The sequence below is a fragment of the Ursus arctos genome, unplaced genomic scaffold, assembly GCF_023065955.2.
Source record: "Ursus arctos isolate Adak ecotype North America unplaced genomic scaffold, UrsArc2.0 scaffold_14, whole genome shotgun sequence".
NCBI classification, from domain to species: Eukaryota; Metazoa; Chordata; class Mammalia; order Carnivora; family Ursidae; genus Ursus; species Ursus arctos.
The window spans coordinates 36,062,249-36,087,017 of record NW_026622808.1 but is presented as its reverse complement, the minus strand read 5'-3'; the positions used below and the strand labels follow the sequence as shown (position 1 = coordinate 36,087,017).

General features: G+C 49.7%; 1 protein-coding gene across 2 annotated transcripts in view; it reads right to left on the bottom strand.

The window, feature by feature from the left end:
* CACNA1D (calcium voltage-gated channel subunit alpha1 D) overlaps positions 1-23,471 on the bottom strand; it is a 291,334-nt gene extending 267,863 nt beyond the window's left edge. The window contains exons 1-3 of one of the 2 annotated variants that reach the window (XM_057311797.1): positions 23,127-23,471; positions 20,862-21,171; positions 17,011-17,116 (exon numbers count right to left, since the gene is read on the bottom strand). In XM_057311797.1, the coding sequence (XP_057167780.1) occupies positions 17,011-17,116; positions 20,862-21,171; positions 23,127-23,193 (483 nt within the window). In that variant the 5' untranslated portion in view covers positions 23,194-23,471. The remainder of the gene's footprint in view (positions 1-17,010; positions 17,117-20,861; positions 21,172-23,126) is intronic. The other variant, XM_057311796.1, reaches the window with a different exon arrangement.
* Between the last annotated feature and the right edge of the window lie 1,298 nt (positions 23,472-24,769).

Sequence of the window (24,769 nt, the reverse complement as noted above, 5' to 3'; positions counted from 1 at the left end):
CCCAAAGCCTTCTAGGATTTGTCAGTTTTTGCCTGACAGCATGACTTCAGTTACCTGAATTCTGATATTTTACCATTAAATGGCTATAGATTCTAATCAAATGTCATAAAAAACAAGAATTCTCTACAATAATAAAATTGCCCTAACTTTTTAAATGGGCAAAGGGTTAGGGCACCTGGGTGGCTCAGTCAGTTAAGTGTCTGACTCTTGCTTTTAGCTCAGGTCATGATCTCAAAGTCATGAGATCGAGCCCTGCATGGGGCTCCACACTGAGCATGGAGCCTGCTTACGATTCTGTCTCTCCCTTTTTCTGCCCCTCCCCCACATGCTCTTTAAAAAAAAAAAAATTTTTTTTTAAAAAAAGGTCAAAAGATCTGGATAGACATTTATCCAAAGAATATATATACAAAGGACTACTAAGCCCATGAAAAGATGCTTGGTATCATTAGTTGTTCGAGAAATGCAAATCCACAAGGAGATATACTACTTCACATCCACTAGGATGGCTAGAACCCAAAAGACAATACAAGTGTTAGCGAGAGGAAACTGGAACCCTCATACACTGCTGGTGGGAATATAAATGGTACAGCCACGTTGGAAAACAGTTCGGCAATCCCTCAAAATGTTAAAGTTACCATATGACCCAGCAACTTCCACTCCCAGGAATATACCCAAGAGAATTAAAGACGTACGTTCACACAAACACTTGTACACGAATGTTCACGGCAGCATTCTTCATAATAGACCAAAAAATGTAAACAATTCAAGTCCAACAATGGAGGAAGGAATAAATCAAATGTGGCCTATCCCTAACGGTGGAATAGTAGTCAGCCGTAAAAAAGAATGAAGTGCTGATACAGGCTATAACACGGATGAATCTTGAGAACAAGCTAAATTTTCGTACATAGACCGCGTATTATATAATTTATATAAAATGTCTGGACTAGGAAAACCCACAGAGACAGAAAGTAGCTTAGTGGTTGTCTGGGGCTGGGGAAGTGTAAGGGTTGGAGGGAAAGAGAGAGGGATAGCTAACGAGTGTGGGGTTTCTTTATGGGCTGATGAAAGGTTCTAAAATTCATGTTGATGACAGTTGTACCACTGTGAATACAGTAAAATCCCCTGAATTATAGAATTTTAAATGGTGAATTGTAGGGTATGCAAATTACAAAGTGTGTACATGCCATCATCCCATCTACTTAGCAGAGACCAATTCTATTATTTGTCGCCCCCAGATCCCAATGCCGAGGGCCAGTGACCAGTGGTGGTCCTGTGAACCCAGCTACAGAGCAATGACTTAAGTCAAAGATGCCCCACTTACAAACAAGGAGACTATTTTTAAAGCTGTATTTGTTGTCTCGCACAGTTTCACAGGCAGCCGGGGTGGAGCTCTTTGCTGTTGCTAAGATTAAAATGTTTAACTTAACTGGTATCAAAAGTACATTTAAAAAAAAAAAAAAGGCAAGAAGAAAGAAATCCAGAAACTTGTATCTTCTTCATAGTCAAGCCCAGGGAACCCTCCTGGGAACTGAATTCTGTCTGCTTGGGTAAAGCACCCGACTGACAGCTATAAACAGTCATTCATCATCTGTTCCCAAGGACCCCGAAGCCCTGGCAAGGGTCAGGCATAGATCCTAACTCCCCAGACTCTGGGGTAACATGACAACGTGTCTTGCCCGGGATGTGGGGAAACCTTTACGAACCAGGCTCTCGTGGGGAGTGAAACATCTCACTTGACCGTCTTCCTGGGGCCAAGGGCTAAAGAGCAGAGCCTAGGTGGAAGAATTCTTGGCATGAGACAAAGTCTAGCAGATGGAGAGACTGCAGACTTCAGAAGTCGGACTGAAGTAGCGAGGCTGTTCTGTTTAATAAGCACACCAGAGTCACGTAAATAAGAGCCATTCCCTTCGAAGTAGTAAGCTGGGAAGCAGGACACCTAATTTTAGTAATATGGCCATTCCTCAGAACATTTCCCAAATGCCACTGTCTGACCCTCTTCAAAGACCATGACATTCCTCTCACCTCCCGAGATCCTCAAAGATAAGAAAACTGGGTTGAGGGCAGATGTGATTTGCTTACGAATAACCTTTAAGAAAAGGCTGTGAATAAGGTCAGTGGATCAAACTCAATCACCCCATTTTTAGCCAGAAGCAAAGCAAAATGAAAAGCAGAAACTGGCTCTGGAAGCAATTCTGAAGCATTCCAGCATCACTGGGATGAGGGTGCAGCTCTGACAATAAGTACTTTGAGGGGGGCACTGTGTTTCTGAGTAAGTTCTGATATTTTCATTAAGCAGTCAGTCTACCAAAGGTGGGGGGGGGGGGGGAGTCAGTTGGGCACATGTGAATGCTCTCATTCTGCTCCCAGGCTGGAAAGAGACACCATCAGGCCTAGGTTAAGGAAACAGTCAAAACAATTAAAGCAACCTCAGGGCGCCTGATGTAGACACAGTAATGCTTCATTAAATAATCACTCATTTACCCAACTGCCCGTGCCAGGAGGTGGAGGATAAGACCGAGGCAAGGCTGGGTCCCTGCCCACAAGACGTTCGCGCTCTTGTTAGAAATCAGAATGGCACAAGGTCAAACGCAAGCAAGTCTGTGGTTCAGAGGACCCGGCTGCTTCCACCCCACACGCTGGTCTTGAACTTCCACAAAGCACACACCACCTGATCTCACTGCTCCAGCTTTAGCAGGCACGCACGCACGCACACCCGCACAGGAACGAGTCAGGACCCACCCAGCTGCAGGCTGGGACTATACTCATTTCACTTTTTCATCACAGACCAAAGGAAGAGAGATCTAGGAACAGAGTGAAGATGTGATATTAACTATGCCTATTCACACGCAGAACCAGGAAATAGCATTTGCTTGCCTCCGGGGCTGGCTGGGTCACAAGCCTATCCATTACTAGGCAAAATCGTTTGTGGTTTGCATTTCATGAGCAGGGTGAATTCCACAACTCTCAAGGAGCTCAAGGAACAGTCAGGACTTCAAATAACAGCTGGTCTTTGAAAATCGTGAAGGGTGGGGGTGGGTCCCTGGAGCTTAGATCTGATTGGTTTTGTTCTCTGCCCACACCTCAGCCTCTCCCCAGCACCGTCACTGTGGCTGTGCTGGCGGGGGTGACTTTTCTTCCGTGGGGGGCCCACATGTGGCACTGGCATCATGGGGAGACAAGAGCGGATCTGGGACTCAGCCTTGCACTGCTTTCCAGTGGGATACAAGGAAAGGTGAAGCTGGGTCCTCTCCCTGGAGTCACTCAGCAGACAATAAGGATTTTGCTTTGTAGGTATACACTGCTTTCCAGACTACAAAACACTTTCACACACATCCCGCTGGGCTTTCACTCCCTACTTTATGACGAGGGAGGAAAGTGGGGATCTCACAGAGAGCATGAACTCAAGACCACATCACCTGCTTCCAGATTCAGCGTTCTTTCCATGCCACACCTCAGACACACAGCTGTGCACAGCCCCGAAGCAGTGCAGAAGGACCGCAGGACCGGTTTATAACCTCAGGGGCTTGGAGTCATTCAGTTAACCCCTCTGAGCTTCATTTTCCTTATCCGCACGACAGAAGTGCCAGTCCTGGAGCCCTGAATGGTAGTGAAGACCACACAAAACAGGTGGAAAATGCTTAGCCTGGTGCCGGGAATCAAAGGGTGCAAAGTGCAAGGCACGGGCCCTACGAGCACTGCACAGAGGGCAACACTCTCTCATCCGAAACGTCAGCGTGGCCGCAAATACCAACTCGAACCCCCAAGCCATACTTGGTCTTTCTGCTTTCCGTCACTGAAGACTATGAACCCGGGCTCCCTGCAGCCGAAAATGCTGACCTCAGCACGTGGGCAAGCTCAGCGGCAGCCTCTCCAGAGGTTCCGCTGCCTCGACGAGGCCCCCACACGTCTCTCTCTGGGCTGCCAGCAAGCCCCGAGCTGGGAGCAGCGAGCAGCCCCTAGCTGAGGCACAGGCAAGGGCATGCCCCTCCCCCCACCACCATGCGCTGGGCCACAAGGGCCAAGAAGTGGGATGCTCACTGGAGAACACAGGGATTTAGCAGGCATGGCTTGTAAGTGGGTTTAAAACCCCCCACAGCGCTCCAGCAGGGGAATTCAGACGGTCCCCCATGCTCAGACACTGCTGACCTTTGAACTTCACTGGGAAGTAAGAGCCCCTCCCTGGAGAGGATTCCTGACTAAGTAAACAATGTCTTTGGTAAACTGTGGCTCACACGTGTTCTTTCATGGGCTCCTCACAAAGACTCCATGCTCCACAGGACACAAGTATTATCATCCCCATCTTACAGATGGGGAAACCAAGAACAAGGCGGGAAAGAGAATGTGTTCCGTCACAAAGCTGGCGAGCAGACACCTGGGACCCAAACCTAGCTCCGTTGAGCCCAATCCTCTGAAGTCTCTGCTCTCTGAAAGACAAGAGACAGGCTGAAGACAGGAAGACGGGGAGGCAGACCCAGGTGGGCCCCAAAAGCCTGAGCAAGTGAGGCCTGAGGTACAAGGACGTTAACAGTACAGACCTGAGGTCCAGAGAGTTCCCTTGCCAAAATCCCTTTTCACCCTGTCAACAACGTGAGGCAAATGTCACCTCATGAGGCCCAGGTCACAGGTGAGGAAATGGAGGCCAGGGACAGCCAGGGCTCCAGTGAGCCTTAGTTCCGGCAAGCCCCGTCCATTCTGCAGGCCTCGGGCTCCCACCTGAACGATGCGCAGGGAGGACTCCGGCGGCCCAAGAACAGAGCGTGGTGGGAGGGAAAGGCCAGAGAGCTCTGCGGGCTACCTCTGCCACTTCTGGCTGTCAGATCTCCCGCCCTCCCCGCCCCAGCAAGGCTGCCTGCTCTGTAAGCGTGAGCGATCCTCACAAGGCAGCCATGAGAATGAAAGCAGACGCCCTGATGGGGGCACCTGCGGGGCACTAGTGATAGTCATTATTCCAATTCGAGACGTCACCCGGTCTTCCTGTCTGAGCCATGGCAGTCAGGCCAGAACTCTCAACACCTGTTTTGCTCCTTAGAGCTTGTTTTCTTTTCTCTCCTGAATAACAATTAAATCAAGAGATGGTCAGCGGTCTCCCACCTGGGCCGAGCAGGAACAAGACACAGCTGGTAAGCAGATTCCTAGTTAGCTGAGAAAGTAGTCTGTGAAGACACCCCCAAGCCTCAAGGGGGGGTGTTGAGCTCTGGACTTTTCTACCCTGCCTACCCCCAAGATGACTCACTGTGTAGAGGCAGGCTTCAGCCTTCCCAGCTGTGGTAGAAACAGTTAAACCAGCCCCTTTTCTTTCCTCGGTGTTCCCAGGGAAAGAAGTAACCCTTTTCTGTTGTCTAAGCAAAGGCAGGGAACGGTGCTGGCCTCCGTCTTCCTCCTGCTAACTTCTTTCAGGCACTTCCCCACGAGGGCCACCCAACACCCTCCAGGGCCACTACTGTCTTAGCTGGGTCAGTCTGGTGAATCCACTTTGCACTGAATGGCTTTGGAGAGCAAACCCCCAACCCAGCAAACCACCCGGGAAACTTCCCCGGTGTGGCTCACCCATCCGCATTCTGCCACTCCCTAAGTCAGGAGCAAGTGGGTCTGTCTTCCCATAGCCCCAGCTTCCTCCTTGGTCTCTGAGGCTGAGGACAGCCGTCCCTACCTCACATGACTTTACAGAGGCTTAAGGACACGTCACTGTGGCTCACAGTCATAGTGACCACTCACAGTGACTCCATGTTTTCTAGGAGCCAGGGTCTGGGCTAACCCCCTTAAGCCACTTTATTTCTTCTTTTATCAAAAAGGCACAGATTTGGTGAGAAAAAGCAGATTTCTGGTCACAGGCAGTGACCAGCCATGCTGGGGACTAAACGTGGTCCGACTCTAGAACCCATAACCCTAACCGCTCCATCCCACAGCTGTCCAGTGCTCAGCACAAACCTCGGACCCACACCGCCAAAGCTTCCTGAACCTTCCACTTGTAGGTAATGCTTTTCAAGAATTAAAATGCAAACGAATCTACTTCATACCCAAATGTAAACTTCTCTACTCATTGCCATTTTAACTGAGTGATTCAGAAGGTTGGCAGAGGGCTACGGGGTTGGTAGAAACCTCCATCCACCCTGATTCTCTCCAGCCACAACCCCCCACCTAGAAATGCCTCCCGGTGGTGGGAAGGAGGGGGCATGAAAAGTTTCTCTGCCAGCCCCCAAAAGTAGGCTCCAAACCCCAGCCAAAATTAAGAGTGGGACAGCAGTCTCAGAGACCCACCTTGATGTTCTGACGCCGCTCTGTCCCTCGGCTCCACCTTCCTCTACTCAGCCTTAAGATGGCATCAGCCATGAGCCTCGGCTTCCCCTCACGGGGGGGGGGGGGGGGGGGGGGGGGCACTTAAGTCAGAAAGCCCAGGTGGGAACCCTGACCCTGCCAATTCCTAGGCCTTGTGGCCTCTTGTAAGCAATTGAGCCACTCAGAGCCTTTGCTCCTCACCTGGACACTGAGGATTCCTCAGGAGTTTATGGTAAAGATAACTAGGAATGAAAGGCTACTATGTATACGGAGTCCCCCAGCTCAGGAGATGTCAACCATGCACTAGTAACAAAGGCAATTACCTCCATGCCTCCAGTTACTGTCAAAAGGCAGGGAATACACCCCACACTAGAACAAGGTCACGGGGGAGCAGCTGATGCTCTCCTGCCCTCCCACCGGCCTGTGCCCTGACTCTTTCCATGAAATAATGCGGCTATGTCTGGTCAAATGATTCCTGCATGTTGGTATGCGTGAAGAAAGAGAATAGTTTCTAAAGTAAAGCAGGGGAAGGAGTGATCAAATCTCTTTTTGGGAAAAGAAACAAACAAAAAATGGAGGCGAGAATGGAAGGTCCACTGAATACCCAGCGTGCTATGAAGAGGCATTCTTCTGTCATGTGATGTTCCGGCTGTCCCAACTGCCCCTGGTAGTCTCAGACCCTGCCCGGTCAGAGGGGGAGTGCCTGGCTTCACCCCGGAATCACAGCTATAACTGGAGGGCATGGGAAGAGACCGTCCAGGAGATAGGAGACTGGGCCTAGGTTCCCACTTGGCTCCTCTGTCACCATGGGACCCTGGGCAAGTCAACTGCTGGGTCTGAAAAGGAACACATTCATCTGCAGGTCTCCGGGGCCCTTCCTATCCCAACCTCAGCCGGTCTGTGATTCGAATCCAGCGCGAGTCCAGCACGATTCTGCGTAAATGCGAACCGGCCAGCTAACCGACCTACGGCGGCCCCGTGTGTTCTCCCTGCTGTCGGCGAGCTTCCCGACTGGCCAGATGAACATACAGCAGCGCCTTCTCTACCCTGACCACCCTAGGTCCAACCCCCGTGTCCTTCTAGAAAAAGACCTCTTCACCACCCACACCCCACAAATTCTTGCTGGGTGTCGCTACTCCCTGGAATTCTAATTCAGCTCTGTAGATGTTTTCCTTTCATCCCCTCCTGATAAAACGTCCGAAAAGAGCGTTAGATTGATTCACCATTAATTTATACTTCAACAATCAGAATTTGTGAAAGCCTGAAGACAAGTTCATTTTTGCATTATCGTGAAAAAAGGACTAAAGGGGCTAATTACGGGCTGGTTTTGTACAATTTAAAAGCAGTCATTTAAATATAAACAGTCATTATGCTCCATTGTTATCTATTTACTGAAGAGCATTCAGGGAGATGTCTTTTTAAAAAACATACTGGTCACTTCCTCAGTTCATGTCAGAGTAAAATAAAAAAAAAACACATCTCTTCAAGCATGAGGGGCGTTGGAGGGGTTCTCTACACTAAATCATAGTACCCTTTTATATTCTGACTTAAACAAGTTAGGACAGGAAGCAAATGTGTTTAATGGCCTCTATTTTACACATAATAAACACTCAAAAAAGTACTTTATGCATGATTTCATGAGAGCTGTGTTAAACTGCTTTTTCAGCTTCCCAGCTTTACTTCTATAGTCATTTATGCAGTCCAAAGGCAAAGCTCTCCTAGAACACAGAAGCGCCTTCCCAACGCCACAGTTCAACGTTGCCCGCTCACCCTCTGGAAACGACGAATCCAGAGACCATCTGCTCGCAGGGTGTTTCTGACTCTGTAACAAAAGCACAGCGACGCCACGGCTCCCCATGCCTGACAGTGTACTTTGTACAAGGACCCACGCGCACATGCCTCGTGGATCCGGTTCCTGAAAAGTGCTTCTCTGAATGAATGCAGCTGCTTCCCATCGTTGGGAGGATAAAAGCCCTGTAAGTTAGGATGTGCCTCCTTTGGCCACCGCTGCTGGAAACCCTAAAGGCCAAATCAGTGCCCTGGTGTTAGCAGTCCGTTAGCTTCCAGCCCCCGGGCCAGGTCTGCTTTGTTCTGACGCCACATTGCCCCAACTTGCACCAATTTCCCTTTCCTAAGCCACCTCAGAGCTTTTGGAAGTAGGGGGGGCATAAACTCTATCATAATAGCATAAGAGCGAGATTTTACTATGTGTGAAAATAAAATAATTAATAACCGAAGAACATGGGACAGTCGAAACCTAGCAGGTTACATATTTTTCTTCCCCATCTGGAAGGAACATAAAGGCAGTGTTCATCTTGAAACTGTAGCAAGCAAATACTCCAAAACGAAGAATCAATGTGTGGGTAAGGAACTTCCTTACCTCTCAGCCGCGTAGAATGACTGTTTCACTTGACAGCACGACAGTACCAAACCTGTAGCGAAGTAGTTACGCAAAGTAAGGCAAAGAAGCACAAGCTTCGGGGCCTTTCATCTGGATCCAGGGTTTGGAAGAGATTAGAAATCCAGCACTCAGGGTCTGTGGACTTTCTGCTCTAACCAGAGGCTCTGGATGCCTGCCAAACAGCCAAGAGGAAGGCTGAGCCCCACTCCCAGAATTTCTCTTCCCATAGCTGAAGCTGGAAAACACATGAGGTCACTCCTTCGAGTGAAATGACAGCAGATCTCAAGGAGATGTGGGGGCGGGAGTTTAAATCGATACAGGCTTAGTGGAGGGCGATGTGGCAGCGAGTAAGGAAATTTAAAATGCCCTGTCCTCCCACCCAGAGAGTTGACTCCTAAGGACTTACCCCAGAGAAATATTTCCTTGCGCACAAAAAAGCACATACAAGGGTACTCGACGCGGTACTGTTTGAAATCGCAAAACTTCAGGAACTAACCTAAACGCTCATTAGGAAGAGAACCAGTCAACTATGGCACATTCATACAGGGAATATTTTACACCAACACGAAGTTGTGAGATCTCGACATACAGATATGGAAAGATCTGTAAGATACATTACGTGGGGGGGAACGGAGCCATTTAACACGTGCGTCCTGCTCCCACTTGTGTAAAATTTAAAATACCCAAACTGTATAGACACACACTTCAAAATGCACAGGGTATAGACACACAGAGACACAGTGAAAAGCAGTTCTGAAAGGATCACACCAAACTGAGGACTGACTAGAATGAGCTGGACGGGTAGAAAGGAACTGTCACTTGATATTGTTTTCATTGTCTGGAAGAACGCACTCGTGCAAATCTTGAATGATGGCTAGTCGTAAGAACGCAAGATATGGAAAACAAAGAGGATTGTTCTCTGACCCCGTGTGGTGGGTTTTCCTGGGCACAGCGAGCCACGGCGGCTCAGGCTACACAAGTCAGGGCCACGAGAGCCTGGTGGGCCCCGCAGAGCCAAGTCTCAACAGCATATCTGTTGGATAATGGTGCCTTGCCCTCCTGCCTCATACACAAGGGTCCATACAGCTCTACAAAATTATCTGTGAGCACGCTGTGCTGGACACAGGAGGCGGGGAAAAGTGGGAGCCTTCCACCCAGCCTGCTTCGAGGCCCCTCCCTCCTTCCCAGGCTGGGTCCACCTGGCAGCCTCATTTTCCCTGAGCAGCCTGCAGCCTGCCTTTCCTCCCTCAGGTCAGCCTCCCATTTCACTCCAGCCTGCCCCTCAAGGTCACTCATTCAATAATTTCAACAGATGTCCTGTGATTTCTAGAATTACCACTCAGCCAATAGGGAGAAGGATAAAAAATTGGCAGAAAGAATTGCTTGGAGGTTCAGGAGAAGAAAGTCATTTTCCCCAGCCTGGGCAGTGTCTGGGGCCCTGCCTAGTGATAAATCACTAGAAGGCTTCACCCTTCAAGGTGTGTGTCAAAAACACCCATCCATCCATATACCCACCCACACCCCCCCGACACACACACACACACACACACACACACATGACTAGTCACCTCAGGCAGTTCCTCCTTCAGCCCCGTCTTCTGCTTTGCTCACTGTGTCCTCCTCCCCACCAGGCATGGCCAGCTTTGCCTGCCCAGCCACAAGGCCTTACCATTCACAAGCACCCCAACTGGAAGAACTCCAATCCCACTTGAATGAAAAAGGGAAGACACCTTCTGCCACTTTCCTTACTTTGATGACACAGGCAGAACAGGACTTGGGGGACATATCCTGTGCTATTGCTGGCAGAGAGTCCCCGGAGTCTGAGCACAGTAGGAGGCAGAAGCAGGGAGGCTACCATCTATTCCTGGATGACCTGCCAATCTCCCACCCCCACCCCCACTCCACCGCCAGGACAAGGACACCCACCAGCATCTCTTCCCGTGGCACTGCAACCAAGCAACAGCAAGACCTCATGAGGCCCGTTCCAATAGCTCAACCACTCCAGTTCCAGAGCTTCCACAATTCCTTTAGGGCCTTTCTTAGGGGGAGGAGCTGTTGAGGGTCTGTTCTGGATCCCCAGCACCACCCCCAGTATTTAACGAGACATAAGAATCTCCAGTGCTGAGCGAGTAGTCCCCTCTGATTCTGGAACTTCTCATATTCTGCAGACAGTTAAAAATTAAATTCTGATGGGAAAGGTCAAAAAAAAAGAAACTACCCACACATCTGCCACAGGGGTCTCTTATTTCTCACATAATCATTCGTAAAATACTGAGCTGAGGTTAAGGAAGGAATGCATCTCCCCTCCGACCCTCCCCCAGATGGGCTAAAGGGGCTGCGCGCTTCAGACAGTGTGTGAGGGAGACCCACGGCAGGCCAGCTGGACTCTGCCAGAGACGCCCGAGGGCCGGGGTGTAGGGTGGCATCCTCACACCCTCTTGTAAGCCCCCTTTCCAGCTGTCTCTGATAGGGTTTCTATCCCTTGGACTTTCCAGTTCGCTAAGTTAATAAATCACACAAACACACACACAAATACTTCTTTTTTTTCAACTAAGCCAATTTGAGTTGTATTTCTGCAACCCGTCACCCTGCAAGGGCTGGCTAATACACCAACATATCCAAATATCTGCACTCTGAGACGGCTCATTTTTAAAGGGTCTGAGCAAGGAAGTTCCAGTGTGCAAGGTATGCCTATAAAACAATGAGATTGGCTTTTATAACAAACCAACCAAAAGACTGAGGACCCTGTTGAAATTCTTAAGGAACTTCAATAGTAGTAGATCTGAATTCTTTAAGAGCCCGATTTGGTCTCTGAAAAACTGTCAACACCCGATCAAAGTCCGTTCAGTAAACGAGGGAGCCTGGTAACTTGTTCTCTGTCAAAATGAGGTAGGACTAGAAAGGACATGTGATTATCTGTGCAGGACATAAACTGGCTCACGTTTTACGATTAGGAAACCAGAGCTGGGTCAAGCGTTACTACACAAGTGTATCTACTCTGGTCACCTTGCTGCTTTCCCTCCAACCCTTCCACAAACACTCCCACTCACACTCACACACACTGCACATACAACACTGAACACAGAAGCCAGCTTGTGAGCTAGGGATTCGAACACAGAAGCCAGCTTGTGAGCTAGGGATTCGAAAAGTATCAACAAGTACTTGTCTTTCTTCCTGCTTCAGATATAATGAGTTAAATTTGCCAACAAAGACATGATCCTGAAATTAAAGGCAAACTCTGACAGGTGTTTCCTGGGATTCTCATTAATATCGGACAACAAAAGTCGGCCTCTTGGGCAAACATTAATCATTAGCCAATTGTTGAAAACTAACTACTGATCCATAAGGACATACCATGAAGCCCTTGTACAGCCATTCATGTACTTATTCCCTCATTCCACATGCATTTCCTGGTGCCTACTGTGCGCCAGGCACAAGGTTAGTCCCCAGCACGACAGAGACTAACCAGACACCAGCCTCTGTCTCTAGGAACTCAAACGCTGGTTTCATCCAAAGTCACTCAGCTAATGAGCTTCTTCAAGCAGGTGGTCAGACCCCGGAGCACAGGGGCGGAACCACCACACACCAAACCACTCCCCGCAGCACTTATAAAAAGAGGCGGAAAGGGACGAATGCCCACAAAGAGGAGAGTTTACGCGCTCATGGCAGGGCAGAAGGAAAGCCAGTACTCAAACTCAGGCAGGTGGGGTGGAAGGCAGGAGTGGATGAGGCTCAGAGGAGGCTGGGCTGTGAAGGCGGCAAAGGGGCTGTCCTAGAACAGAGAGAATCGCGTTGTGCAGAAATAAGAGCTCACAGTTGAAACAGAAGGACAATGTAGCAAAGATACAGTGTGCAGAAGGTACAGAACTGAAACCCGCCCTAGAGGCTACACCCAATGCACCAAGTTACGAAACTGCGTTTCAGTCATTCTCACTATGCACAAACACTGTGAGATGTTGAACTATGGGAACGCGCAGATTCAATGAGCTCACGTCTTAAGCTCAGGAAACACGGTGTATTGGGATCTCAGTCACGGAAGAGAGAACGCAGTCAGGGTACACTGTCCCACAACATTCCTGGCCATTGGAAGGCCCCTTGCAATGGTCCCACTGCCAAGAGTCCACGGCCAGCACTGCTGCTCAGGGGCGCTCCCATCGCTCAGCTACTCTGAGCACAAAATGTGCTGGAAGGCTCAGCTCTGACACCCGGCTCCTAGGCCTCCTTCAGCCAGAGGTGCTCGAGAAGCAGAGTCACAACAAGACCCTAAGCTTTTCAGGAATAAGCACTTACAACGTCCCACCCACTCCCAGCTAAGGACCTCCAAGGAGTCCACAGAGGGACCTGCCACCCAAGGAGATCCCGAGTATAGCTTAGAGGAAAGAATGGGTGAGGTCAGGCCCAGCAACAACGCGTGTTCACCAAACAGCCACTGCGTATCCCAGGCCAGGCACTGTCGGGGATTCCAAAATGATTCGCTAAGACTTGTATCCTGAAGATGCTTGGTAAGATGTGCATAAGAAAAACTCAAACGTAGGGTATTTTTTACATGAAGTGCCACGAGAGAGGTTCAAATAAGAGCGTTACTTGGGGTCAGGGTGGGAAAAGCCCTCGTGGAAGAGACGTATTTGAGAGGATTCCTGAACTCCTCCAGGGGCTGGAGTGGAAGGGACACTGCAGGTGAAGAAGAGGCCAGAAGGTAGACAAGCACATGGAAGGAGTGTTTAGGAACTATGGGTGGGCAAATGTGGGGGGGGGGGGGGCTGCTGGGAAGGAGGGACTCAGAAAGCTCAGACAGCCAGGAGGACCTGGCCACGGCGACAGGGGCGTGGATGGGGAGGACCAGGAAGATGTGAGGGGTTCTGCAGAGGCTAAATGTCAACAGGCTAAAGGAAAAAAAACAGGCCTCAACAACAAGATGAGGAAGGGGACAGGAAAGGGGTCAAAGACTTGGTAAGACCTCCTGCTGAATGAGAGGAGCATTATAAGAGCCCCTGGTAGGAGTCACTGTGCCTGATAAAGGGGTCGAGAGGCCTGGGCCATGGGCCTCGCCCTCCAAGGCTGGCATCATTAGCAGACATCAGCGGAGATCCAAATTGGCAGGTGAGCACCCTGATATGTGGGACAGTTCTCATTTGAAGCGACTTAGCACTACAGACAGCGGGGCTCAGCCGGGGGCAGGTGGCGTAGACAACTTCGACCCCGTCCGTCCGTCGGCCTCCGAGAAACTGAGGCCTGGGACGCAAGAGAGGGCGTCCTTCCACACAGTGAAGCACGGGCGTCCTTCCACACAGTGAAGCACACAGTGAAGCAGCCCCGCTCTGACACTCCGAAAGCAGAGCTCCCCGCTGCTCCCCACCCCGGGCTAAGAAGAAATTAAATAAATGATACACACTCCCAATAAGTGGAACCGAGGAGCTTGCGCTATAGACTGAGCCAAGAAGGGTCTCACTGTGGGAACTCAGTCGTACCGTTTCCATGGCTTCAACCTCCACTCGTCCCTGCAAGTCCACAAATGAAACTGCATAGAAACTTGAGACTGTTTATATTTAAAAAAAAAAAAAAAAAAAAAAAAAAAACCCTAACCCTGGGAAAACTTGCTGCCCCCAAGGTAGTCTCCAGATTCCCAAAACTGGCTCAGTTACAGGCCACCCAGAGCAAACACACGTTGGCCCGATGGGGATGGCCACCCTTCCTACCCGAGGGAAGCAAGCATGTCACGACAAATGACCTGTAAGAGACAGACAGAGCCTAGCACAAAGCTGGCTCTAACGGTTCCACATACACATTTCCCACAGAGCTCCGGAGCAAAGAAAACCAGCAGCTCCCTGACACGTGCAGCCTTGCAACCCATATCGGTCTCTGCCCTTTGATTTGCCATTCATGTTAACTGAAAGGTATTTACTACAGATGAAAAATAAGCTTCGTTCGGCCGCCTCTAAACCGATCCCAAAAATAGAGCAATCACTTTGGTATAAATTGGGTCAAATGTATTAAAAAAAAAAAAAAAAAACCGGCTCCCTGGCAGGAGCACTGACATGACATGGGACCTTGCAAAGAGTCAGGGGGAAATCCACCAAGATCTTCCCTTCCCACAGTGGGAAAGGAAATATTTAAAGAGTCAAGCAGAGAATAAACTCCTCTGGCCATGTGACCATCCCAATGAAACAAGACAGAAACTCCAAGGCTCTGAGTTTCAGAACAGTAAGAGGTCAAAGGCGTGTATGTTGGTTTTTAGAAAGGCCTGCCAAACTAATCCACTGCCTCCCTCCCCCCCTTAAAATACCTCTGTTTAAGAATTGTTAAGAAAGCATCCGCTAGGGAGGGATTGCAAGGGAGAAGAAGAGAGATTTATCCATTTCCTATATTTTATTCCCTTCCTCATTAGCTGAGAAATCCAAATGGTCTGACGGCAGATATCAGTGCCCTGAATTTCCCTGGGAAAAATCAGAATATTAATTGGCTTACCCACGCAGTTACATTAATTATTCCATTGATCTGAATTAATCTGCCTTTCTGAAAGGTATTTATTTTCTAAGTTTGTTTAATCATGTTCTCTTGAGCTACAAAAAGCAACAAACTGGGTCACCATCCACGTTGTTAAATTTGGTAACAAAGCTGACACCATCTGTGGCCTAGACTCTGATGATCCATCCCCATTGATGGGGGCTTTTTGCCACTTCTGCTCTTCCTTTAAAATGATCATCTAATGCCACATGTCTATGACCAAGTCAGAAGCTGTTTAAAATATCCCAAAGCACACGAATCACGTCTAGCACAGTATAAACCCACACTAACGGTAACTGTGTATATGTGTATCCGAGTCCTGTTGAGTGATATTTTCAGTAGCAATATCCAAAACTTTTTTTACATTCTCTAGAAATCAGACTATAAATGCCCAAATATGAACAGACATCATGTTATATCTGACATATGCCACAACATTTTAAGTGTAACATGAAATCCTGTATGTAAGCCACGGAGTCTAAAATCACAAGAGCATAATTTCAGTATCGTCAGAACCCAGCAGAGCCCCCCACACACAGCAGTTCTGCCTTTACACCACTCACTTAGTTACAAACAGCCACCCTACTCAAATACAGCTTCAACATGGGAAACCAGAAACAAATCTAGCTCAAAGAGGAGAAAGCAAAACCAGGGAGAGAGCTGTTACCCAGCACTGGCCCCCTGCTCCACCTGCCTTTCTGCACAGCCTCCCCCAAGGGTGCTGCAGCTCCAGAAAAATCCTGACATGGCTTCTGAATCATCGAGAAAAGATTACAGAATGTCAGAGGTAAACACGATCCCAGTGATCTTTTCATCCGGCCCCTTGACAAGTGGGTGAATGAATGGCAACGCAGAAAGGATTTGGGAAATGCCTCCCAAAACACACCTCGTTGTCCCAGCTCAGTGGGGCAAGCTCCTAGTCCTAACTCTGGTGCTCTGTCGGGCTTGCTTTCTTTTTTTTCTTTTCTTTTCTTTCTTTCTCTCTGTTTCTCTCTTTCTCTTTCTTTCTTTTTAAGCTGTAGCAACCTTTCCCAAAGGAAGTTTCATGAAACACTGGTTCCGTGATGTGTTCTGCCAAAAAACTGTTTGAAGAATCCATGACCAATTACTTTTAAGGACTAGCTGAGTTAAACAAAATGAAACTGGTTTTTTAACTACAGACCATCCCAGAGCTCTTGCTGAGCTAATGTGCACTGTAAATCTTTAGGAGGGCAATAAAGTATGTGGAAGTATCCCAATTTATTTAACCCTAGAATCATTTTATCTTGGGATAAAAGGTATTTTCATAGGATACTCCTAGTGGAATACTACAGTGTAGTCTCCAAATTATGTTCCATGTAGATCTATTCGTTCTGTTGTATTCTGATGCTCTAAAAATGAATGGTTCATGTACAAAATCTATGCTAATTCTCTACTTACCAGGAAAATTGACCAAACAAAATACCCACCACTCCTAAGTAAACACAAAACAAAACAAAAGCAGCTAATATTATCTGGAAAAGAATGGTAGACAGCAAAAGCTTATGTGGAGAGAAAAGTTATTTTAAAATCTGCTACAAACCTCTTCCATAAAAAAGTGCCACATCTATTTATGCAAGATTCATGACTTTAAACACTTTCATTCAGTATAAATTTGAGAATACAGGTCAGAGGGAAAAAAAAAAAAAAAAACCACAACAACACACAGACAAACCCACCGTTGCAAAGCTCCAGGAAACATCACATGCACAGCTGTAAACTTCAACCACCCAGAAAGCCAGCTGCCAGTTTAAGTAGAGAGCAAATGATAACCACACATCAGGACAAGCAGGAACTCAAAGGACACTTACCAAGTTATGATTTGTTGAATTAGAATCATCTTCAGGGAATGGGATGTAAATAGCTAAGGCCACACAATTGGCAAAAATAGCCAATAATATAAATATGTCAAATGGTCTGAAAAATTTTGTTAAGGTATATATGTCTTATGCAAACATAAATCCTTTCTCTCATCACACTCCCAATCACACCACTCTTGAATCACTTTTGAAATGAAAATTATGCACACGAATCCTTTCTCGACCCGCTGCTGTGACCACTATGTCTCTGACAAATGTAATCGTCCGTGGTCATCTGGCAGATCTTCCTATCGAATGACTTTTCCGCGTCCTTTCCTTCTCTTGCAAGGATCATGTTACGCGTTCAGTCTTCGCTGTGCATTTTACATTAAAACCTAAACATACATCCAATTAGGGCACCCTCCAAACCATGTTTCTGCTTCTTAAAGTTTTAAAAACGACAAAGGCCTGAGAACACTACATTCCTGGCTGGTGTAGACACAAAGAGAAGTCCTCATGAGACAAATCTCTTCCACAAATCCTTGCCTCCATGTGTTAAAGCCATTTTCTTAGGGGCTATTCTTGGCTGGGTCAGTCTCCTGTCTGGACCAGGGCAGGCCAAGGCACCAGAACTTTCTACATTCTACCTGTGACTGTCTCGTGGCATGTTCCAATACCTCAAACACTGTAATAAGCAAGCCAGGCTCCAGCCCCTTCTCTGCTTCCTTTACTAATCAATGCCTATCACTGTTTCGGATTACAGCTGGACTGGGGCTCGGTTTCTAATGAGCTGTTACTGCATTCAATTTATAAACAAATTAAATAAAAAGCCATAAGAAATCAGCACCAGACACTTGGAAAGTACAATTGAACAATTCTAAATCTCGGGGGTCTGTCTGGAAGAAATCACTTTGAAATCAGCTTGCAACAGATACTTGCTTCAACATTCTGGTGTTATTAGGAGACATTGTCAAAACTGGCAATGCAAAATTTGACTTCTGCCAAAATGACTGTTTTTCTTCTTTTGGCTTTCAGGCTTTCCGAATGCATGCAAGGTTTCTGAGCACCAGCATAATGTACAACTCTGGGGGGGGGGGGCTTGATTTTCTAAGTGTTTCTGCCATAACCTCACTCACAAAAGGCAAAGCCACTGATTTAAGTAAACATCTCCGAGTACTAAAGCTTTGAGGATGTGAACAGACCCTTCTCCATTCATCCTGATATCCTTCTGGGAAATCCAAAAATGCTGAAGGAAACAAATGCCCTCTACCTCTCTGGGGATACCCTGAGTCTTAGGAAAACTCAGCCCCTTAAAGTGTTTCGACACTTACTGAAATAAGGACATGAATGACATTCTTCTACTAATTTTGATGGGTTTATTTTTAAAGCCAATTAGCTTTCATTCATATTTATTCTTTTAACACATCTAGTATTACAAGATCTCTTATCCAGGGATCCAACCTTAAGACAGCTCCCCTTCAGAAAACTTCAAGATCCTCTTTTTGTTTTTCTTTTTTGCCATTCCTACTGAAATTTTAAAAGCCAATTGCCCCAGTGTTATCCTACACAGAAACACACCTGTGGTCTCTCCTGTCCCCCCATACCACCATTCTTCCTTTTTAGTTACCAGTACCTAAATGATAGACCAGCAAATCCGAGAAATACCAGGGCCATTCGGGAAAGCCAAACACTTTTTTTTTTCTTTATGGTGATCTGGTTGCAGTTCCCGGTGTTGGTGGATAACTATCTCACTGCCACAAGATTTTTACAAGCCATGCAGAACAGAGCGAAGGAGAAATAGATGGGTCTGCTCCCAAAAATACCTTCTGATAAAGCGAACACTCCTCATTCCCCCAGGATGCAGGACACTCTCGTCTCATATGGGTGTACAAACCAGTGAGGCTCTCACTCTCCCAGTGCGCACTGGGCCCGACACAGCTGGCTTGCAGAGGATTCTATGACCTGCTCCCTGAACTAGAAGGCAACTGTCACTGGGAGAGACAAACAGATCATATGTTGTTTAAAGATCTGTTCTACAGATGTCCCATTTGCAGGCAGGCTTGTCCCTGCCTTGGCAGCCATATCCCTAGCTCCCGTACACATGTGTCCAGCCACGAGGGAAAGGGAGTCAGCAGCACGCTCCAGGAATTCACTCCGTACACAGACACTGTGATACACAAATTACCATGCACCAAGAGAAACAGCGTCAGGCCTCCCACCTCACTCCACGTGAAATGAATGACCCCAGAGAGGCCTCTGCTTACCCAGAGTCATGTCAAGCCAACCTCTGGAGGAACGGATCTTCCCAGCTGAGTGCAACCATGCTTCCGACTGCTGCAACGCCACTGAGGCACACCCTAGGCACCTAGCGGCCTCCAGGCTGACACTAGTTCATTCTCAGACTAGAAGAGAACTTCCACAGAAAACGCAACCCCAGCTACGTGAGAGACACCGTAACTCCCTCTAGAGAGGAGACATCTGTTCTAAAAAGGAAAAGCACACGAAAACCCCTCAAATCCTACCCTTGGCATTTGGCTGCCCTCTCCAAAACCTTTCTAGACAAAGTTACCTCATTTTAACTTGTGTCCGTGAGCACAGAAAACAGCCAGCGACAACAGAAGGCCTACAAAGAGCAACCTCACTAGGCCCTCAGGTTATAAGGGGGTTTCAGCTCCACCTTTCAGCTGGTGGCCCATATCCTCCCTCAGGAGCCCCCTTCACCCTGGCTGCAGTGGGGGAAGCCCGAGATTCACACTCCTTCCTGTGCCTAGGAGCTACTCTAAGGCTCCTGTCAGGCCCAAATAGCTTCTGGGAAAAGGAAATGCTTTGTTTTACCCAGACCCATGAATCATCTGACTAATTAGAAAGCCATTTGCTCAGAAAGGAGGCCTCAGTCAACCTTTTCTGAAGGGTGGCAGTAACTGGAGACTGGTCTCCAGATTTGGGGACGGGGGCGAGCAGGCCGAGCACCCTAGGTTTCCAAGATCTGGGACGTAACCACCATCCTGGGGCATGTGGAGTTCAGTTTTAAAAATACAAAGGAGACACCCAGAAATGTAACTCCAGTCCAAGGACACAGACAGAGTGTTTGATAAAGGCAGCAACTGCAAATTCCCCCACCGACAGACTGCTCTCTAACTCACGAGGGCTCAGGAAGAAGAGGCGCGCCCAGCCTCTCCCTCCACAGGCTCCCTCCCGCTCACGTTTCAAATGCTTTTTTGGAACATGTCAAAAGGAAATTCCAGGAAGTCATAGCATTGATGAGCAAATTGCTCCCTGCCTATGAAGCAAGTGTTCATATTTGTAGCTACCTGAACAATCAGAATCAGCAAATGGCAGAGCTAGAAGCGACCTCAGCAGTCACTGGGCGTTTCAGAAACAAATTCTCAACATCGGAATGGGAAGATGCCACTAAAGGTCAAAAGGTATTTATTTCTAGCGGAGCCTCATACGGTCTTTGTGTTTTAAATCAGCACACCGCATCTGCAATAGGTTCGATGCCTATCGTGGCCCCAACAGCAATGGTGGGTTTAAACTAACCATCTAGTGTCAAAGGACCAAAGGTCAGTTTCCTATTTAACGACCACTTTGAAGTTTCAGGCCGTCACCCCCTCCCTCCACCACACACACACACACACACACACACACACACACACACACGGCAAAATATACCCAAAGAGCAACCCCTCTGCACCCTAAGGAGATAGGAAGGTATATACAATGAAACCCCTGACATACAGCTTTGCCGCTGCTCAATGCCAGACGGCTATGACTTCGTAAGTGCCATTTCAGAAAGCAGATCCTTTTAAAGAACAGATGGTAAAAGAGAAAATGAGAAAGACTTCCCCCCAAAAAAAGGATACTTCCATTCCACTATACTAATGCAGGCTCTTCGGATGGGGTTATTGAGTGACAAACAGAAAAGGGCGCGGGCAGGTCGGCTGTTGGACGAGTTACCCTGTTTTTTGCTCTTGGCGTATTGCTGACGTTTTCTTTGGGAGAGAGATCCCACAGGTGGGGGTGCAGAGGTGCTCATAGTTTGGGCAGCCTTGGCCTGCCTGGCAGCATCGATTGCAGCTTGCCAAGACAGGACGGTTTGCTTGGAGCTATTCGGCTGAGAAGTTGGTCCTTCACCAGAAAGAGGGAGTGTGGTGCCTCTTGCATAGTTTGCCTCTGGGAAGAAGGAGAAAAGGAAAAATGAAAAAACAAACAAACAATGAGAATCCAATGCCAGAAAAAAAGACAAGGTGGTCTCCCATCAATAATGGGGGGGGGGTATGGTTTCAACGTTTCCATTTTGAATCTCATGTCCTATTTTTCAGAAGCAGGAGTGTGGTCAACCAGAGCAGGAAGAGAAGTCCACGCGTCGGGCCCTGAGCGGCAAAGGCCCACTGGTGCAGTGGGGGGAGTGTCTCTCTACATCCATGTCTTCACGAGGACTCTGCTAGTGCCTTTCTTGAAACGGAGGTCATCCACACTTAGTCCACCTTTTCTGACTTTTAAAACCCATGGATCTCTAAGGAGTTAATAGATAGGCACAGTAGCTTTTCTCCCAAATAAGAACCACGATCACCACCGGGGGAAAAAAAAAAAAAAAGGCAGCGCCAATAACTCAATAGTCTTAATCATTTTCAAGATGTCACTCCAACATCTTTGTACAGCCACACATGCATTTTTTTCAGCATAGAAAAAAAAATCCTCCACTGGCACCAGGGCAATACCAAAAGCCCCATAACAAATATCTAGATTATGCACTGACACTTCCTGCAAATGAAAATTCATGATGCTTGGGACTCATTTCCTCCACAGGCTTCCGAAAACAGAAAACATCTTTAGGGCTTTTTTGCATTTTAAATTGCAGCCGCAGCAGCCAAGCCAGCATCCAGAGACACAGTCAAGGCAGGCAGCCTGCACCCCTACACCTAGGAAGGACAGGATGGATTATGCCAGGGGCCCTCAAGGCCCAAGCAGGAGTCACCTAAGTGCAGGTGGGCATCTAGGTACAGGGCAGAATGCCAAGGGGGCTCCATGTGCAAAGCCCTCTCTGACTTTGGGTCAGGCCACCACCCAGGCAGGTCTCCCAGGCACTTGCCTACCTTGAGTCACAACCTCTTCACCGAGACAGAAGTCAAAGTGAGAGTGGTGGCAAAGGTAGAGGGACGGGTGTTTGCAAAACCAATTCTTGCTAAGTAAAGAACAAGAGAGAGTCAAAGCAAGCACTCACTGCCCAGTGAGAAGGAGGCCACGGGGGACTCGGGGCTCCGGCGGCGGCAGCCCGGAGCTGGGGACCGAGCTGGGGAGGAATCGTGCGGAGCCTTCCCTTGGGAAGCGCTCTCCCGGGAAGGCTGTGAGCCCACAGAGGTTGGGGGTGGCGGGGCGCCGCCGGCCTTCAAGGAGGAGGTAGGAGGGCTGACCAGAAGCTGTTCCAGTCTCCGTCGACCCAGCCCGGCCGGCGTGGTGGCTGCACGTGGTGCCCAGGCCGGGCTGGGGAGGGGAGCCCCACAGCGGCAGCGACTCCCCGGGCATTGCTAGGTTACCGACGTGTGCACAGCGGCTCTGGGAGCGGGAATACGCTCCACCCGACCCCCTGGCCGCGATTCCGAGACCTGGCCTCCCTCTCCAGGGGCGGGGTGTGCTTCACCCACCCTCGCCAAGAGGGAAACCGGGCAATCCTAGAATTTTCCGGATGCCACTGGAGACCAGGGGGCGGGGAAGGAGGGGAAGGCAAGAAAAGGCTGGAAAGGGGGCTCAGGCTGAGGACTAACAGCCATCCCCCTTCCATCGCTCGGGAGCGTTGGAGGAAAGTTGAGCCCGAGGACACTGAACCTGAATCACCTCGGCTTACCGCCCCTCCGGCGGCACAGTACTCCAAGGACTCCACGGCCGCCCCCACCCCACAAATGCAGAATTAACTCTGACATTCAAGGCCTGAAGGGGAGAACGGAGTGGCTGTCACGCATCTCCCCTTTCTATGTAGATGGTACCGAGCTAGAAGCATCCTCTCCAACCCCCTCAACCCACCCAGTGCATCAGTGACGGGAGGGGGTGGGAAGGAAGAGGGGGTGGGAAGAGGAGGACCATGACAAGGATGAGATCTGGCAGCGAGTGCCCAGGCTCTGGCTGCTCACCGTTCGCGTGGTCCGCTTGCTGCTGCCGTTGATGGTGCATGTTTTTCATCATCATCATCATCATCATCCACGAACATTTATTGAGCGCCTACTGTGTGCAGGGCACGGTGCTGAGCGTTGGGGCGGGGGAGGAACGGGTAAGGGGGTTACCAATAGGTAGGAGCCGCGGTCCCTGCCCTTATTGTCGCTTCAGCAGGGGGTGGGGAGGGACGAGGACAGATAGCAGAAAATAAGAATAATTTGTAAAAACCGCTCGCCACCCACGCTCCCTCTTTTTCAAAAATGGAGCAAAATAAACTTTTTTTTAAAAAATAAGATCAGATGTATATATTATCTTAATAATATATACATGTAATTTTTTGCTGCAAAGGAGAATTGGCTTGGTCCCCTCCTCTAGCGGAGGGACGCCGCGGAGATGCCGGCCCGGCCGCCGGGGCCGCTCGGAGCGCCCCCCATGCCCGCCCGCCCGCCGCGGTGCCCGGTGCCCGCCGCCGCCGCCGCCGCCCGCGCCGCCGCTGGCTCGGGACCGCGGGCGCCCCGAGCTCACATCCGGGGACGGAGGCGCTCGCTCGCTCGCTCGCTCCGCGCCCGCCGCGCCGCGCCGCACGCCGGCTTCGCCCTGGCGACGCTGCGCGCCCGCCGCCGCCGTCCCCTCCCTCCCCCCCCGCCGAGCCTCCCACGGGCCGCGCCGCGCCCCGGGGGCCGGGCCCGGCCCGGGGCTGTCCCCGCTCGGCCCGCGCGCCCGGGGTGGCCGCCGCGTGGGACTCGGGGTACCGCCACCCCGCCTGGCTCGGAGGACCCGCGGGCGCCAAAGGGTTAAGCACGCTCCGGCCGCCGGCTGCCGCTTAACCCCCTGCGCGCCGCAGCGTGCTCCCGGCTCTCGCCCGGCAGAGGCGGGCGGGGCCTGCGGAGCCCGGGGACGCGGGGTGCGGATTAACCGCTCCTCCCCTCCATTTCTGCGGGGCAGGGATGGGGCGGGGCGGGGAAAGCCGGAGAGTGCGACGCTTAGGCTCCAACGCTGGCCTCAGCTCTCCGCGTCCTTCTCCTCCGCACACCTGGAGGAGGCCCCGCCCCCTGGGAGCACAGGTGCAAGCGGGCGGTCGCCTCGGGGTGGGGGGGCTCTGCCAGGCTCCCTCCGGGCTCTGCCGCCGGGCGGACTCCCCCCACCTTTCCTCTGGCTTTTTCTGGTTGCGGGGGATGGGGAAGCCCTGCTCTCTCGAGAGCAATCACTGTCCCAGGTAACGGCACCTTGAAATCTAACCGGGTTTCCAGAGTGTCCCCCCTCTAACCTGCACCGGGTCTGGCGTCGCTGTGGGCTCAAAGATTCGGGGAGTGAGGGGGGACTTTCTGTCTCTCTCCCTCCTACCCTTCCCCCCACGTGTGTTTGCAGGCAGGTACAAGGAAGTAAAGGCCAAGGTCTTTCAAACAGCAAGTGCTCCTTAAAGGAATAGGTAGTGCGCTGCTGAAACTGCTGACTCCCGCGTGGGAGGAGAGGAAGAGTAGTTCGTTCTATGCTACCTTCACTGTCTCCTACTTGAGGTGGGGGTTTCTGCAAACGGCCGCTCCTGTCTAGAGGGGAAAATACTGTATCTAGTGGAAGACTGATATTTCTCATTTAGCCTTGTGCTGGCTGTTGGAGAAGG